General features: G+C 36.9%; 1 protein-coding gene across 2 annotated transcripts in view; it reads right to left on the bottom strand.

Annotated features, from left to right (window-relative positions):
* Positions 1-7334: 7334 nt before the first annotated feature.
* PYROXD1 (pyridine nucleotide-disulphide oxidoreductase domain 1) overlaps positions 7335-14493 on the bottom strand; it is a 33011-nt gene continuing 25852 nt past the window's right edge. For both annotated transcript variants that reach the window (XM_065417720.1, XM_065417729.1), the window contains exons 9-12: positions 13101-13213; positions 9164-9286; positions 8762-8899; positions 7335-7775 (exon numbers count right to left, since the gene is read on the bottom strand). In XM_065417720.1, the coding sequence (XP_065273792.1) occupies positions 7527-7775; positions 8762-8899; positions 9164-9286; positions 13101-13213 (623 nt within the window). In that variant the 3' untranslated portion in view covers positions 7335-7526. The remainder of the gene's footprint in view (positions 7776-8761; positions 8900-9163; positions 9287-13100; positions 13214-14493) is intronic.

Here is a 14493-nt window from a genome sequence, read left to right as displayed (position 1 = left end):
AACGGTTATCCTCAAAATAATCAGTCCATATCTGATGTCTCCTGCAGATCATTTCCGTATATATTGCTTTTTTTCAACCCTCTTTATTTTACAAAGCACACAATGTCTGATAGTAAAATATACTGTAGTAATGCACTTAAAACTCATATAAACGTAAGGCATCCTCATTATACCCTCTAGCTACGCTGCTTCTAATGATGGGGGAAAAGCAAACTAAACAGTATATATTCACATACACAACAACAAATATATTTATCACATTATCTCTTAAAAATTGGGGTCATATCTTCTTAAATTTCTCCTGCTTGTTGTTCAGATGGAAAAATTACTCTTTCAAGATCTGTTTAAATGTTAGAAAAGGGTATGTTGGTTTAATGGTTGTATTTTCTAAAGCATGTGAAAAAATTAGGTGCCCTACTCTTACTGAACTACTGAAAGTCAATGGGCGTTAGGCACCTAATTCCCTTGTGGGCTTTTCAAAAGCATGTTATTTAAAACAAAAACAAATCAAAAAAACCCCACTTCGTTGCCCTTGAGCATGTTTCTTTGGTTTAGTTCACGTTGTATTATTTGGAGTATGTACAAACAACAATTTCACTAATGAATCTGACCAAGAAAATAATAAGTCATTATCTTTAAACACAAACTATAGAACTAGTTGAACATACCTCAGCTTGGACCTCATCCTGCTCCCATTGAAGTCAATGGGAACCTTGCCATTCACTGAGGAATAATTAGGCCTAAAGTCTCACAGGAACATACATACTTCTGCTCCAATCTGTGCTGTGGTAGGATGTGGACAGTATTCTCTGATCTGTTGGCGCATCAGTACTTCATGGAGGACATGGAGCAGCTATGGAAATTTGTTTTCCAGTACTCACACTGTTAAATCTTTTAGTCCTAGAATATGGCCTACATTAAATTTATCTACTGCAGTATGGCCTCTCAATCCTAATTTGTTTTAGCTTAACCACTTTGTCTCTGAGAAACGTACATATATATTCATGTATGCACGCCTGTTATTTTTGTAGACAGCAAAGAGAGCACAAGCCACTGAACAATCCCTATTTGTAGAATACTGCTGATAATTATTGACAACAGCTTAGATGATGTTGATAGCAAACAAGGCAGCTTTTGTTGGCTCATCTGTCAGAAACTAGGAAGTAAATCAGTGTTTCTAGCAGACAGAAAAGAACAAAATTTACTAAGAAAGACCTTGGACAAGATCCTCAAGTGGTGCAAGTTGGCATAGCCCCACATGTCAAGGGAACAATCAATGTGGATTTACACTAGCTGAGGATATGGTCCCTCACATTCAAATTTCTACAAGAGAACATAAAAGAACGGTTCCAATCAAGTTAAAAAATGATTTTAGGGAAAGTTTGAGATGGCACTCTAGCTGTGAATGTTATCATTTTTGTTTGCAGTGACACCCTGGAAACTTGAAACTGACATGTTTCTTTGACTAACTTTATTTTATCTTAAATACATCATCAAACCTTTGGATGCATAAGGTTACCAACAGCCCTACAATAACAATCAGGCTGATCAGGAAAGCTGTGTGCATTAGTCAATCTGAGAAAGAATTGTCTTAATATGTAACAATCCTATCTGTCATTCCTAAATCCTGAACATACATGGCCTTGCCTATACTCATTAGAACTGTGCAAATAAAAGCATGTTGCCTGATGGCAGGATGCTATGTGGCCACTGCAGGTTTTGTAAAGTGGCTTGTTAGGATTCATCCTTGCCTGTAACATTGCCTAAGGAAAAATGCACCAAGATTTTTTTTCTTTGCATGCACATGCTTTAAAGTGTATGTATATTTTACATATGTATATTAGAGATGGACCCAAGCCCCTAGAACTTTGGTGAAGTTCAGATCTGGATCTGAAATTTGACACAAGCCCATGCCTAACATTTTTCTTATCCCATATAAACAGAGATTTTACATTTTACTACTGAATTTTGTCCTGGTGGGCAATCTGCAGATCAGCTACTTAAAGTAATGCTGTTGACATGAAAAAATGCAGATCACTGAAATGTAGTAGACAAAATTTGCACAAATAGATGAATCCCTTTAATGGGGTGGCATAAGGAAACTTCAGGGGACTGCATTATTGTGCTGGCTTATGTTTCTGGGAATGGTTGTCCATAGCAGGTTCATCCTTAATGTGCTAAGTGTTCTTTGTGGCGCTGAACTAGTTAGTCAAAGCTGTAATAATTACTGAGACCGAGATGATGCTGAAAAATGATCTATTAGATCACAGGGAAGGTTGGTGGTAGGACAACAACTGGTCTTGATAAATATTCTGAAAGTGTGGGGAATTTGGTAATTTCTGACATACAGCTAAAGTTTGTAGCTTTGGTATTAACTTTTGACTATGATGCTATGTACACTGGCCCTGGAATAGAATTTGGAAAGTGAGTTTAAATATTGTTGCAAACAAAACTAATTTTGAATAGTTTTTGGCCTGTTTTGCTGGAAATACATTCAAAAACAGTTTCCAAATTCTGTTCCAAGTTAAGCATTGACCGGGCCTGAGGCTGAAGGTGTGGGAGATTTCATCGTAGAAGGGAATATATGAGTAGAAAATTAAGTGTTTTGAGAGATCCCCGCCAAACTATTACTCTTGCTTTTTGCTATAAATCCATCCTGGTGGTTTTTCCACCTATAAGCTTGCAGAAAATCTAGTGTTGAATTTTTTTAGTATTGTACATTAACAAATCACAGTGGATCAGAATTGAAGTGAGTATGGAGTAGGTGCCCAATTCTACATCGCATATGGCTTAAGAACTAAAAGCAGTACTGGTCCACCCTACTTTTGTTATAACTTCAGGATGATAACTGCCAGGCTTTTATGCTGGAAAGCTCAAATGTCAACAATTTTTAATCTCAAAGATAAGAGTACAAATGTTATGTTTTTTATTAAATATAGACAAATTTATGTAAGTGGCCTGTAAGCGCCTGGTTGCACACTGACATTCTACCTGCACATGTGCACTTAAACAGGAAATATTTTCATAGAAGTGATTGTACTGACTTTTTGCACTTTGTTACAGAACTGGGCATTGTATTTCTTTGAAAGCTCACTATTTTGCTTCAAAATGTTGTCTTGAAACAATTGCTGTACTTGGTTTTATTTTGTGTATCTGAATAGTGTATTTTAACTATATGTGCTTGATATATAAAAACAATAGCTACAATAGTGGAAAACAGATTTAAGATGTAGTCTTGTTCCCCTTCCCCCTCCCCGGCATCTGCCTCACTTCTTCTGTGCCATTATCTCTAACTTGCAAATGGTATCTGACTTACTGTTGGTTTTAACATGTAGGAGTCTCGCAGAATGCTTTGTTTAAATCGGCTAAGCAGGAAACTACCATTCCCATCAGTTCCCTTCCCACTGACCATCTATGATGGATGTCATCCCATTCCCCTGGTCCATAGTGGGAGGAAGCAGCAACTCTATGGAAGAACCTGACCCAGCAAATAATCTTGCTCTGAAGGAGTGGTGGCTGCATGGTAAATTTGGAGTAGCAGGGAAGTTGAATGCAGGGGAGTTATGGGTAGAGCTCATACTGTGCATGAACAGGTTGTGAGTGGTTGATATTGCAACCAGATCAGGTAGTGCAGAACCTGTGGGCAAGCAGCAGAGACTGGGCAGGAAGCAACTGCAGAGGAGCCTCAATAATACACTCCACTAACAGATCCTGGCCTTAAAACCTGAAAGCTCCTATTTGCCTCTAGCAGAGATTGGACTAGAGAGGCACCCAGATACTAGACCTGAGGAACCCTAACACCCACAGCCCTCCCCTCACCAAGCCCAACTAGGAACCACTGTAGTTCCACCTTAAATTGCAACTGTCTAAGCCACTGTAGCTAGAGTATTTGCAACCTTCTCCTTTTGGCCAACCTTAGCTAAATGCCCCTTCCTTTAGCCATGTGTATGAGGAGTTGTTGGGACCCATTTGGTCTAAGTGCCTAGAATTTGACGTGCCTTCAGTGCTTGCCACAGGTGTGGTACACTTGGTGTGCTACTAGGTACCTTAGAAGTTTGGTGTACCACAGCAGGAGCAGCTATGGTACACCAAATAGTTGTGCTATTTCTTATGTCAGATATCCTTACTTGCAGCTACTTTTTAAACACACAAACTGTTAATTAGGAAAATTTTGGCATGGAGGGCTTTAAAAAAGCAGTAACAAATGGATATTTAGCTGTTTTGAGAAATTTTGCTGCATTTTTTTATAAATTTATAAAATTAGCATTTAGCAAAGTCTTTTGGCCAACTTCATGAAAATAATTATGAAGGCTAGAAATGTGTGCAAGCCCCTCGGCAAAATCTCAAAAAATGTTTAGCTATCTTTTATCCTATGAAAGAAAACAGCTAATATTTTACATTGGGCTACAGTTTTCTATGACTGAGGTCAAACACGCACAATTCTACCAGTAGTGTTTGGCTAAATTCTGCAAGTTTTATTATGGGACACTTCTTGATGTTACTGCATTTTTCCAGGATAAGGTTGGCAGGGCTGGGCCTGATCAGGGCTGTGATTGGGCAGTGCTGGTATATCAGTCCCTCTTTCATGCTACAGCATTGTTCTCCACCAGATTCCATTTGTAAGATTCTGTGGTGTGGTTGCTGAGTACATTTGGGTCACTTTTTCGAAGCTAGCTGTTGCACTGATGTTTGTTCGTAGAACCTGAATCAATAGCTCAGAGGTGTGACCTACCTCATTCATTTTAATGGATGTTAATCACATGCTTAATAATACTCTAAATGATCATTCAGTGATAAGAGGAAAAATCATATTATAAAGATCTGCACAATCTCTTGGGAACAACAGCTTGTTTTAGCCCTACTAAATGAGTGGGTGAGAGAGAGTACCACCACTTTCCTCCCCAAACGTTAAGAGCTCTAGCAGGTCTGAACTCCCAAAGAACCAACCTAGCAGGTCCTAGCACACAAACCACAACCAGGGGCAGCTAACCCTGTGAAGCCCAGTAGAACTGATGAGCTTCGTATATTCAACCCCCACAAAGGGTAACTATATTCTGAACATCTGCTGTCTCCTGTTAATGGTACTTGTGTGGGCGGAGTTTAGAATATCACTACCTTCTCCTGCCACACATACTTTTACCCCTGGGCCTCATCCTTCAAACACTGAAGTCAGCGTTTTTTTGTCATTGACTTCTTTAGTTTTTTTTTTTTTTTAAATAATTGCTGCACAGAAACAGTAGGCAGGTAACAGATCATACCAGAATGCTGGAGCATGCTTTGGGACATTACATGATGGCTATGAAAAAAAGCTACTTTTCAACTTGTGGTTTTGATCACCTTAACTATCCTTTGCTCCCTTACCAAACCTTCATATGTGTCTATATTAACAGTCCATACCACCAAAGAAAATCTTCAAATAATGATTTTTTTAAAAACTAAACTTACCTTTCTCTTCTCTTGTCTTCCACGGTACAACCTCCCTCCCCTCCACCAAAAGAAAAAATTTTATAGCTGAATTTAATAAGCAAGTGACTTCACATGCTTAGATGTAGATTTAATAGGAGCAGACATGATGCAAGATTCCTCGCGCAGCTCTGACAAATCTACATAAATATGCATTTGTCAAGATTTTTTAAAAAATAGATACCTACAATAAAGCTATATTTAGGTACCTATAAAGTTAGTGTGCTCAAGTTTTCAAAACTCTTACATGCTGTATTTATCTAACAGCTTTTCCAGTTGGTTAAAACTACATTTATCTTCTGCTTTGGCTGGGGCCACGGAGGGTGGTCACACCTGATGTTTGTAGGTTAGTGCTTCATGATAAATAACCTTTTCTGTAAGGAGCTTGGATTAAGTTTCATCCTTCTCTCATACAGTCATGCTTCCCACACTCACCCCTTTCTCTGAACAGCAGGTGTCAGTGATGGAGCATCTGTAATAATGCTGAACTTCCTTGTTTCAATATTTTTGGCTCTGAGCCCTAGTATAGTTTTGGGAATAAATGTAACAGTCTAACTAATTTTCCATTTAAGACCATTTTTTCCAGAGATATTCACAGATACCAAAATAGTTTTGTACTGCATAAAAACTACTTGTTTTGATTCATCTCTATTGTTTCTTGTAGTAATTTCAATGTCTTAAGACTAAAGCTTAAAATTTCATACAGGATTAACCACCACTTAAATGAAAGCTTCCCTTTAAGTGGAATTAATTCACTCCTGCTTATTTATGAATGGCAATGAGTACTACATAATTAGGCTAAAGGGATTTTTTAGAAGAAGTTGCAATGAAAATGGCTATCCTGACTCAGGGGCGTGCACCGTACTGTTAATTTTAAAAAGAAAAAAAAATTGCTTTGGAAATTAATACTTTTTTTATATTAAAATATCTTATTGCTGTAGCTTGCACTGTAGAATACAGGGAAGATATTTAGGAATGGCTTTAAAGTTCTTGGCTCTTTTGAGCACTTATTTTCCAGGGTTAACAGATAGTGAAAGCTAGCTATGCTTGAGATTTGAGTTGGTTTGCACCCTTGCCTCACCATTTATAACATGCTGCTTGTATAACTTCCAACATACTATGTGCTAGATTGTTATAGTAAATTTATTTTAGTGGCAGAAATAAAAACATGTAATTATTTTGCAGCTCAAAATTAAATATTCCATTGGCAATTGCCACAATACAAATTTTAGGCTTTAATACCTCCACAAACTCCCCCCTGGAAACAAAGTGCAAATAAGTCTGAGGGAGAAAAAAAGTCTTAGCAAAAACAAGCCTGCTTTAAAAGTGTCTTTCTTAAATGACAGTGTCAGTTACCTGGGAAGAACCTGCGCACACTTTTGGACACAAGGGGCCACAAAGAACTTAATGCGTGCCCTGGACTTCCCCTTTGGGAATGGGCCAATGAAAACTTGTATAATGCCCAAACTGACATGATATGGCAGTTACCAAGACTAAGGCTCCTCCAGGGGATCCTTTTACTGCAAGTCTTCCTGCAGGTGATATTGAAAATGCAGTGTGACTGCTACCTCTTTCTTTAAATGCCTTTGTGCTCGACCTGCCCAAAGTTGCTATCTGACACTTCTAGGACAAGCCAGCGCAGTACTCCCAAAACACTGGATTTGCTAGGTTAAGAATGACAAGGAAGGAAAAGCCAGTTGTCAAACAATATATAATTCCAATTGGGTTGCCACAGTTCAAGGTTTTCAAGTACTATATTACTAAAATGTGAAAAATTCTTGTTTTAAAAAAAAAACCACCACCACCCAATGTGATTTACAGTAGACTTATATACACTTTGCCCTGATATGCTGAAGAATTTTATGTTTTTTGTGCTGCTCCATTTCAGCACATATCTCCCAACTGCCTCTTAGTGTCTGGCAGCACCAGCACAATATCTTCACTCCAGAATTGTAATTACACCTGGTTACTTGATTTCTGTAAATTCTGAGTAAACTGTTATATAAACCACAGCACTGGAAGTTCAAACTCTAAATAAAATAATGGAGAGCAGTGTTTTTGTTTCAGTCAAAATAATCCTCTATGTCAACATTTGGATTTAGGAGATCTTCTCCATATGCTGAAAGATCCATCTGATTTAAAATCAAGTTTTCAAAGGTTTCTTCTAAGTCTGTTTCACCAATCAATACAGCTCCCATCATTCGTCCATTCTGCATCACCACTTTGACGTATTCTTGCCCTTTGGTACACCTCAACATTAGTTCATGGTCTAAATCCAAACCCTGAGCATTGTACTTTCCCAAAAGCACCACCTAGAGATGGGGAGAAAAATTAAGATATTACAAGAGGAACACAATGATTCGGAATCTTCTCTTTACTGCAAATGCTGTAAACTTCAAAAGGGTTGATGTGAATGGGAAATTCTACTCCCAGACGTGTACAAACAATTCTCACTTGCTTACAGGCACATGATCTAGAGCAGAGAACTGGGCGTCAAGAGTCCTGGGTTCTATTCCTCACTCTGCCACTATATCACCTTGGGGCAGTCTGCTATCACCCTGTGATTTAATTTCCTTCTCCATAAGAGCAATAAATTACTTACCTTTAAAAAGCACTTTGACATTTGACCACAGTGGCAACTGCACTGTGTATATTTGATAGTAGGATGATTTCACAGACGTTACAAAACGGGATTATGAACCAGATGGCAAAAGATATATTTAATCACCTGTAGAAAACTGAATTTGCATCTCTTAGATTTCAGATTAAACGAGTTTGGTGATCTAAATCTCATCTCCGTGGATATTTTTCCACGACATAAAGACCATCATTTTGGCACAGAAGTCGTAGTGACAATTTACTTTAAAAAGTTGTCATTGGAACATGACTAATTTCAAGAGTCGGGGTTAAGAGTAATCATCCATTAAGATGAAAAGCATTTAACGAACCAGCCATCATGTTGAGTTTGCAGTGAATATAACCACAGAATGCACTATAAGGATAGAGCTAGCAATGTGTGTCAAAGATGGAGGATAAGTTCGTTGACATAAGCTGACTTGTGTTTGTAGGCCCTCTATTCAGTTCTAGTGTTTAGCCTTCATGGTTAGCATCAATAAAAAACAATGAATGAAACATTAACAGAATATTATATACAGTACACAATCAGTGTCTTTGTCAATATTAGCCAACTAAGAAATCATTTGTTTGAGTGACATAATGGTTGGTTTGATCAAATCAACAGATGCCAATACCAAATAATGAGTGCTTTTAAACTAACTGTAAGAATTAGTTTACTTACCTTATAATTGAAAAATTTTGTAACATGAGCAAAGAGTTCAAAACTGAAGTCCATGTCAATAGATTCCCCTAAAAAATCTGCTACAATGCACTTTGCTGCATACCATCCCATCTGCCTAGCTTGGGTCCAAAGCCTCATCTAAAAAAATACAAGGTTAATAGACATGCTATGTGTAATGAACATATCAGTTCACATATCGTATATACTTAGTAACCTCACCCATCTAGAGATGAGGAGTGACTTGGTCTTCAGAAACAAACTATAGGTGCATTGATATCAGGTAGAATCATCACACTCTATTGAGATATACTGCTTGAATAAACCTCATATGTACATACATTAGATGTACAAAAATAATGTGCTATTTAGCCTTTGGATTAGAATGCATATAAATTTATTCACCTGCTGCCACACCTGACTAGGTTCCCACGATGCAGTGCAGATATCCCCTGCTGCATAGATATCTGCTACTGAAGAGTGCATATGTTTATCCACTTTCAGACCGCCATCTTCACCTAGAGCAAACTAAATATTTGTATGGATCAGTGCTGAAGAAAAAAACAACCTAGCAAAAGCCATTTAATTGGAATGCTCCAGGAGATTTAAATTCATCCTGGTTAAGTGCCCATCTCATTTACATAGTATTTGTCTTAAAGCTGTCCATCATGCCACATGTCTCTGCCATATTCAGCAACTCCATTCAACCAAAACATGCAATTTTAAAATCACATTTACGTCTCTTATCCAACAGGGCAGTTCCCTGGCTACCACTGGGCAATGCAGGCTAAGGTTATTAGTAGGGCTGTCAAGCGATTAAAAAGATTAATCACGCTGTTAAACAATAGAATACCATTTTAAATATTTTTGGATGTTTACTACATTTTCAAATATATTAATTTCAATTACAACACAGAATACAAAGTGTACAGTGCTCACTTCATATTTATTTTTGATTAAATATTTGCACTGTAAAAAATTTAAAAAATTGTATTTTTCAATTCACCTCATACAAGTATTGTAGTGCAATCTCTTTATCATGAAAGTTGAACTTACAAATGTAGAATTATGTAAAAAAAAACCTGCATTCGAAAATAAAAATGTAAAACTTTAGAGCCTACAAGTCCACTCAGTTCTACTTCTTGGTCAGCCAATTACTCAGACAAACAAGGTTGGTTATAATTTGAAGGAGATAATGCTGCCTGCTCCTTGTTTATAATGTCGCACTGTTGTAGCTGGTGTTGCAAGATATTTACGTACCAGATGTGCTAAAGATTCATATGTCCCTTCATGCTTCAACCGCAGTTCCATAAGACATGCTTCCATGCTGCTGATGGGTTCTGCTTGGTAACGATCCAAAGCAGTGCGGACTGAGGCATGTTCATTTTCATCATCTGAGTTAGATGTCACCAGCAGAAGGCTGATTTTCTTTTTTGGTGGTTTGGGTTCTGTAGTTTCCGCATCAGAGTGTTGCTCTTTTAAGACTTCTAAAAGCATGCTCCACACCTCATCCCTCTCAGATTTTGGACAGCACTTCAGATTCTTAAACCTTGGGTCGAGTGCTGTAGCTATTTTTAGAAATCTCACATTGGTACCTTCTTTGCGTTTTGTCAAAACTGCCGTGAAAGTGTTCTTAAAACGAACATATGCTGGGTCATCATCCGAGACTGCTATAACATGAAATATACGCAGAATGCAGGTAAAACAGAGCAGGAGACATACAATTCTCCGCCTCAAGGAGTACAGTCACAAATTTAATTGATGCATTTTTTTTTTAACAAGCATCATCAGCATGGAAGCATGTCCTCTGGAATGGTGGCTGAAGCATGAAGGGGCATACGAATGTTTAGCATATCTCGAATGTAAATACCTTGCAAGCCAGCTACAAAAGTGCCACACGAACGCCTGTTCTCACTTTCAGGTGACACTGTAAATAAGAAGCAGGCAGCAGTATCTCCCATCAATGTAAACAAACTTGTTTGTCTTAGCGATTGGAAGAATAAGAAGTAGGACTGAGTGAACTTGTAGGCGCTAAAGTTTTACACTGTTTTGTTTTTGAATGCAGTTATGTAACGAAAAAAAATCTGCATTTGTAAGTTATAATTTCACAATAAGGAGATTGCACTTCAGTACTTGTATGAGGTGAATTGAAAGATACTATTTCTTTTGTTTATAATTTTTACAGTGTATATATTTGTAATAAAAAATAATATAACGTGAGTACTGTGCACTTTGTATTCTGTGTTGTAATTGAAATCAATATTGAAAATGTAGAAAAACATCAAAAATATTTAATAAATTTCAATTGGTATTCTATTGTTAAGTGCAATTAATCGCAATTATTTTGAGTTAATCGCGTGAGTTAACTGTGATTAATTGACAGCCCTAGTTATTAGCCAAATTTGTGACCTTTAACCATGCTTCTAATAGGACTACTTAAAACTGTCAGGAGAAGAAACCATCACCACAAAGCAGCTTGTATAATTAAAACTGTCTTGTTAAAACAGAAAACTCATTTATTTTAATTGAAGAAAATAGGTTCCCGGAGGCACGCTACATTAAAGCAGCTTTTCCAACTATCTATGTATGTCCTGGTTAAATATCTTTGGCTGAGCTAATAAAACACTTCTCCATATTATATTCAAGAGCTAAATTTAATTTCTCAATACCACTCAATGTTATCATTCAAACATAAAAAGACACTCAAAATGGCAAAAATAAATTAGTTAAAAAATGTGGTGTGGTTTCTTCTTTTACAGGCTGCTTATTCTTTTCCTACCCTGTACTTTAAGTCAGCCTTCATTCCTGAATACAGCAATACTATTCTGCTGCAATCTCATTTCTTTTATTTAGTTTATTTACAGCAGCATCCCATTTGGATATAATGGACTAAATTAATCCCTTCTGTAAATTTACCAACTAAATTAATTTAATCTGGCCCAATATCAAAAAGTGATGCTATTAGCTATGGCAGCTCCCTTTTTTACAGCTTCACCAAGATCAAACATGTTCAGTATGTTGCTTCCCACCTTTTCACACATACAAAGAAGTGCTATCACACCACCCCCACCCTCAAACTACTTCCCTGGCTCCCCATTCATTTCAGAATCCAGTTCAAATTGTTGATCATGTGTTCCAGCCTTCCTCAAGCTCTTCTCTTTCTACTTCCCTGCCACCTCCTTTTGCTTGATCAGCAGCAGACATCTTGTCCCTTTTCCCAAAATCACCCAACGGCAGTTTCTCACACAGAAAGGCTCCATATTATTTAGGGATTTATACCGATAGGTCAAAATCAACACCTCAAATTCAATCCAAAACAGGCAATCAGTACAGACTACAGATGTAATATGCTCTGTTTGAATATCTGTTTAATAAGCGGCTGGGCATATTCAGTGTTAACTTAATTTTCATAGTGGTTTTAAATTGTAGTCCCACAGAGAGCACGTTAATATGTGCTGTTCATAGTCACATAAAAACTATTAGAACACAGTTTAAAACTGAGATCAGTGCTGTGTTTTACAAGTGATCTGAACATATTTTTCTTTTAAAGTGAGCTAACTCCAAAATCCAGATGTAGCATTGGTAAGACGGTCATTGGTACTTCTATGATTCTAAACTTATTTTAACTTAAGATCGCCTGAAGTGGAAGTCAGCCAGATTACACTCCATTGTAACACATCAGCATACATTAATTCCTTGGTGTTACAGAAAGCATAGAACCCTAAGGGAGCATAAAATGTTGTTTTTAGTACATGGTGTAGCTTTGCAAGGGTTTTTTTTGTTTGTTTTTTGGTTTTTTTAATTTACTGATATCCCATAGGGATGTAACAAAGGAGTACGAGTGACTTCACAAGCGAGTCAACATATAGCAGTAATTCACAATTTACATTTCATACCTCAGTACTGAACACTAGGTAAGAAACAAAGATGTTTTTGTAATATCAGCTGTATGTTTTGCTTAGTGACTGGTGTTTTCCCAACACCGTAAACTACGAAAAAACAACACTCTTAACATAGATATAAGTATGGAAAGCAGCATAATCTCATGGTGTCAACATGTAACTGTGAGCTAGGAATTCTCAAATTTTAATTCCAGCTTTGATATTGATTTGGTCCAATTGTAAGAGCCCATAACTCTACAGAAATTCATTTTTTAATATGTTAGGAATTTCTAGAGTACTTAATTTCATAGCATACACCTCATTTTAAATTTGTTTACAACATGCAAAATCCTTACCTTTCAACATTTTATCTTAGGAAATGTAACATAAAATAGCTACCAAAGTATATTTTATTTTGTTTTAAAAAGAAGTCAGTAGTTATATTTAATAATGACCCTTACATTATTACCATCAAGAAATGGCTTAACATTTGGCACAACTCCAGTTGCACTGACAATGAAATCACAGCCATATATCTTCCCATTGGTTAATTCCATATATACAGGCCACAGCTCTGAAAAAGTGAAAATTCTAACCTCAGAACACAACCACTGCATGTTATTATTTTAATAAGACATGAAATACATAAGGAATAAAGAGTTACTTGCGAACACCCTACCTTATTATTCGAGGCAAAAATAATTCTCACAATTTGCCCACCACTTTTCTTATTTTAATCATAGGCCTAGGAGCCTAGACACCAAAGATCAAATCCTCGTTCTGACATTAACTCCTTTTTGGATTTACTCTGCCTCAGTTTCCCCATTTGGAAAATAGGAATACTACTACTACTCACCACTGCTTCCACCTCACTGGGGTATTATGTGGATTATATTATGTTTGTAAAGTACTATGAAGATATGAAGTCTTATATAAATGCTAAGTATTATTATTAAATCTATACATGTAATACCCAGAAAATGTTTTACTGAATTAATGCACTAACATTTTAAGTTTATTTAAGAGGAGCACAAGTTCAGACAGAGACATCAGTTAGGGAGGATTTATTAAAGGGAATACTCTATATCCTAGTAAAAAGGAGAGGATAGAAGTTGATAAAGTACAGGTAGGAACTGAAGAGAAACAGTCAAATGGAAAAGAATCCCATTTAATTACATCACATGAAGACAGACAACTTAATATTGAAAAATTTTGTAAGTGCTTGTATACAAATGCTAGAGGTCTAAATACTAAGATGGGTGAACTTAAGTGCCTCATATTAAATGAGGATATTGATATAAAAGGCATCACAAAAACTTGGAGGAACAATGGTAATCAATGGGACATGGTAATACCAGCATACAAAATATATAGGAATAACAGAGTAGATCATGCTAGTGCAGGAATGGCACTAAATGTGAAAGAAAGCATAGAGTCAAATATAGTAAAAATCTTAAATGAATCAAACTGTACCATATAATCTCTATGGATAGAAATTCCATGCTCGAATAATAAGAGTTTAGCACTAAGAATATACTACTGACCACCTGACTGGTATGGTGACAGTCACTGTGAAATGCTCAGGGAGATTAGAGGGGCTACGAGAACAGAAAACCCAATAACAATGGAGGATTTCAACTCTCCCCAGGTTGACTGGAACATGTGACCTCAGGACAGGGTACAGAGATAACATTTTTAGACACCATTAATGACTGCTTCTTGGAGCAGCTGGTCCTGGAACCCACAAAGGGAGAGGCAGTACTTGACTTTGTCCTAAGTGGAGCACAGTATCTGGTCCAAAAGGTGAATATAGCTGAACCACTTGTTGTTAACAACCATAATGTAATTAAATTT

This window comes from Emys orbicularis, chromosome 1, assembly GCF_028017835.1.
Source record: "Emys orbicularis isolate rEmyOrb1 chromosome 1, rEmyOrb1.hap1, whole genome shotgun sequence".
Taxonomy (NCBI): Eukaryota; Metazoa; Chordata; order Testudines; family Emydidae; genus Emys; species Emys orbicularis.
Note: the sequence above shows the minus strand (reverse complement) of the source record. Positions and strands in the feature narration are given on the sequence as shown.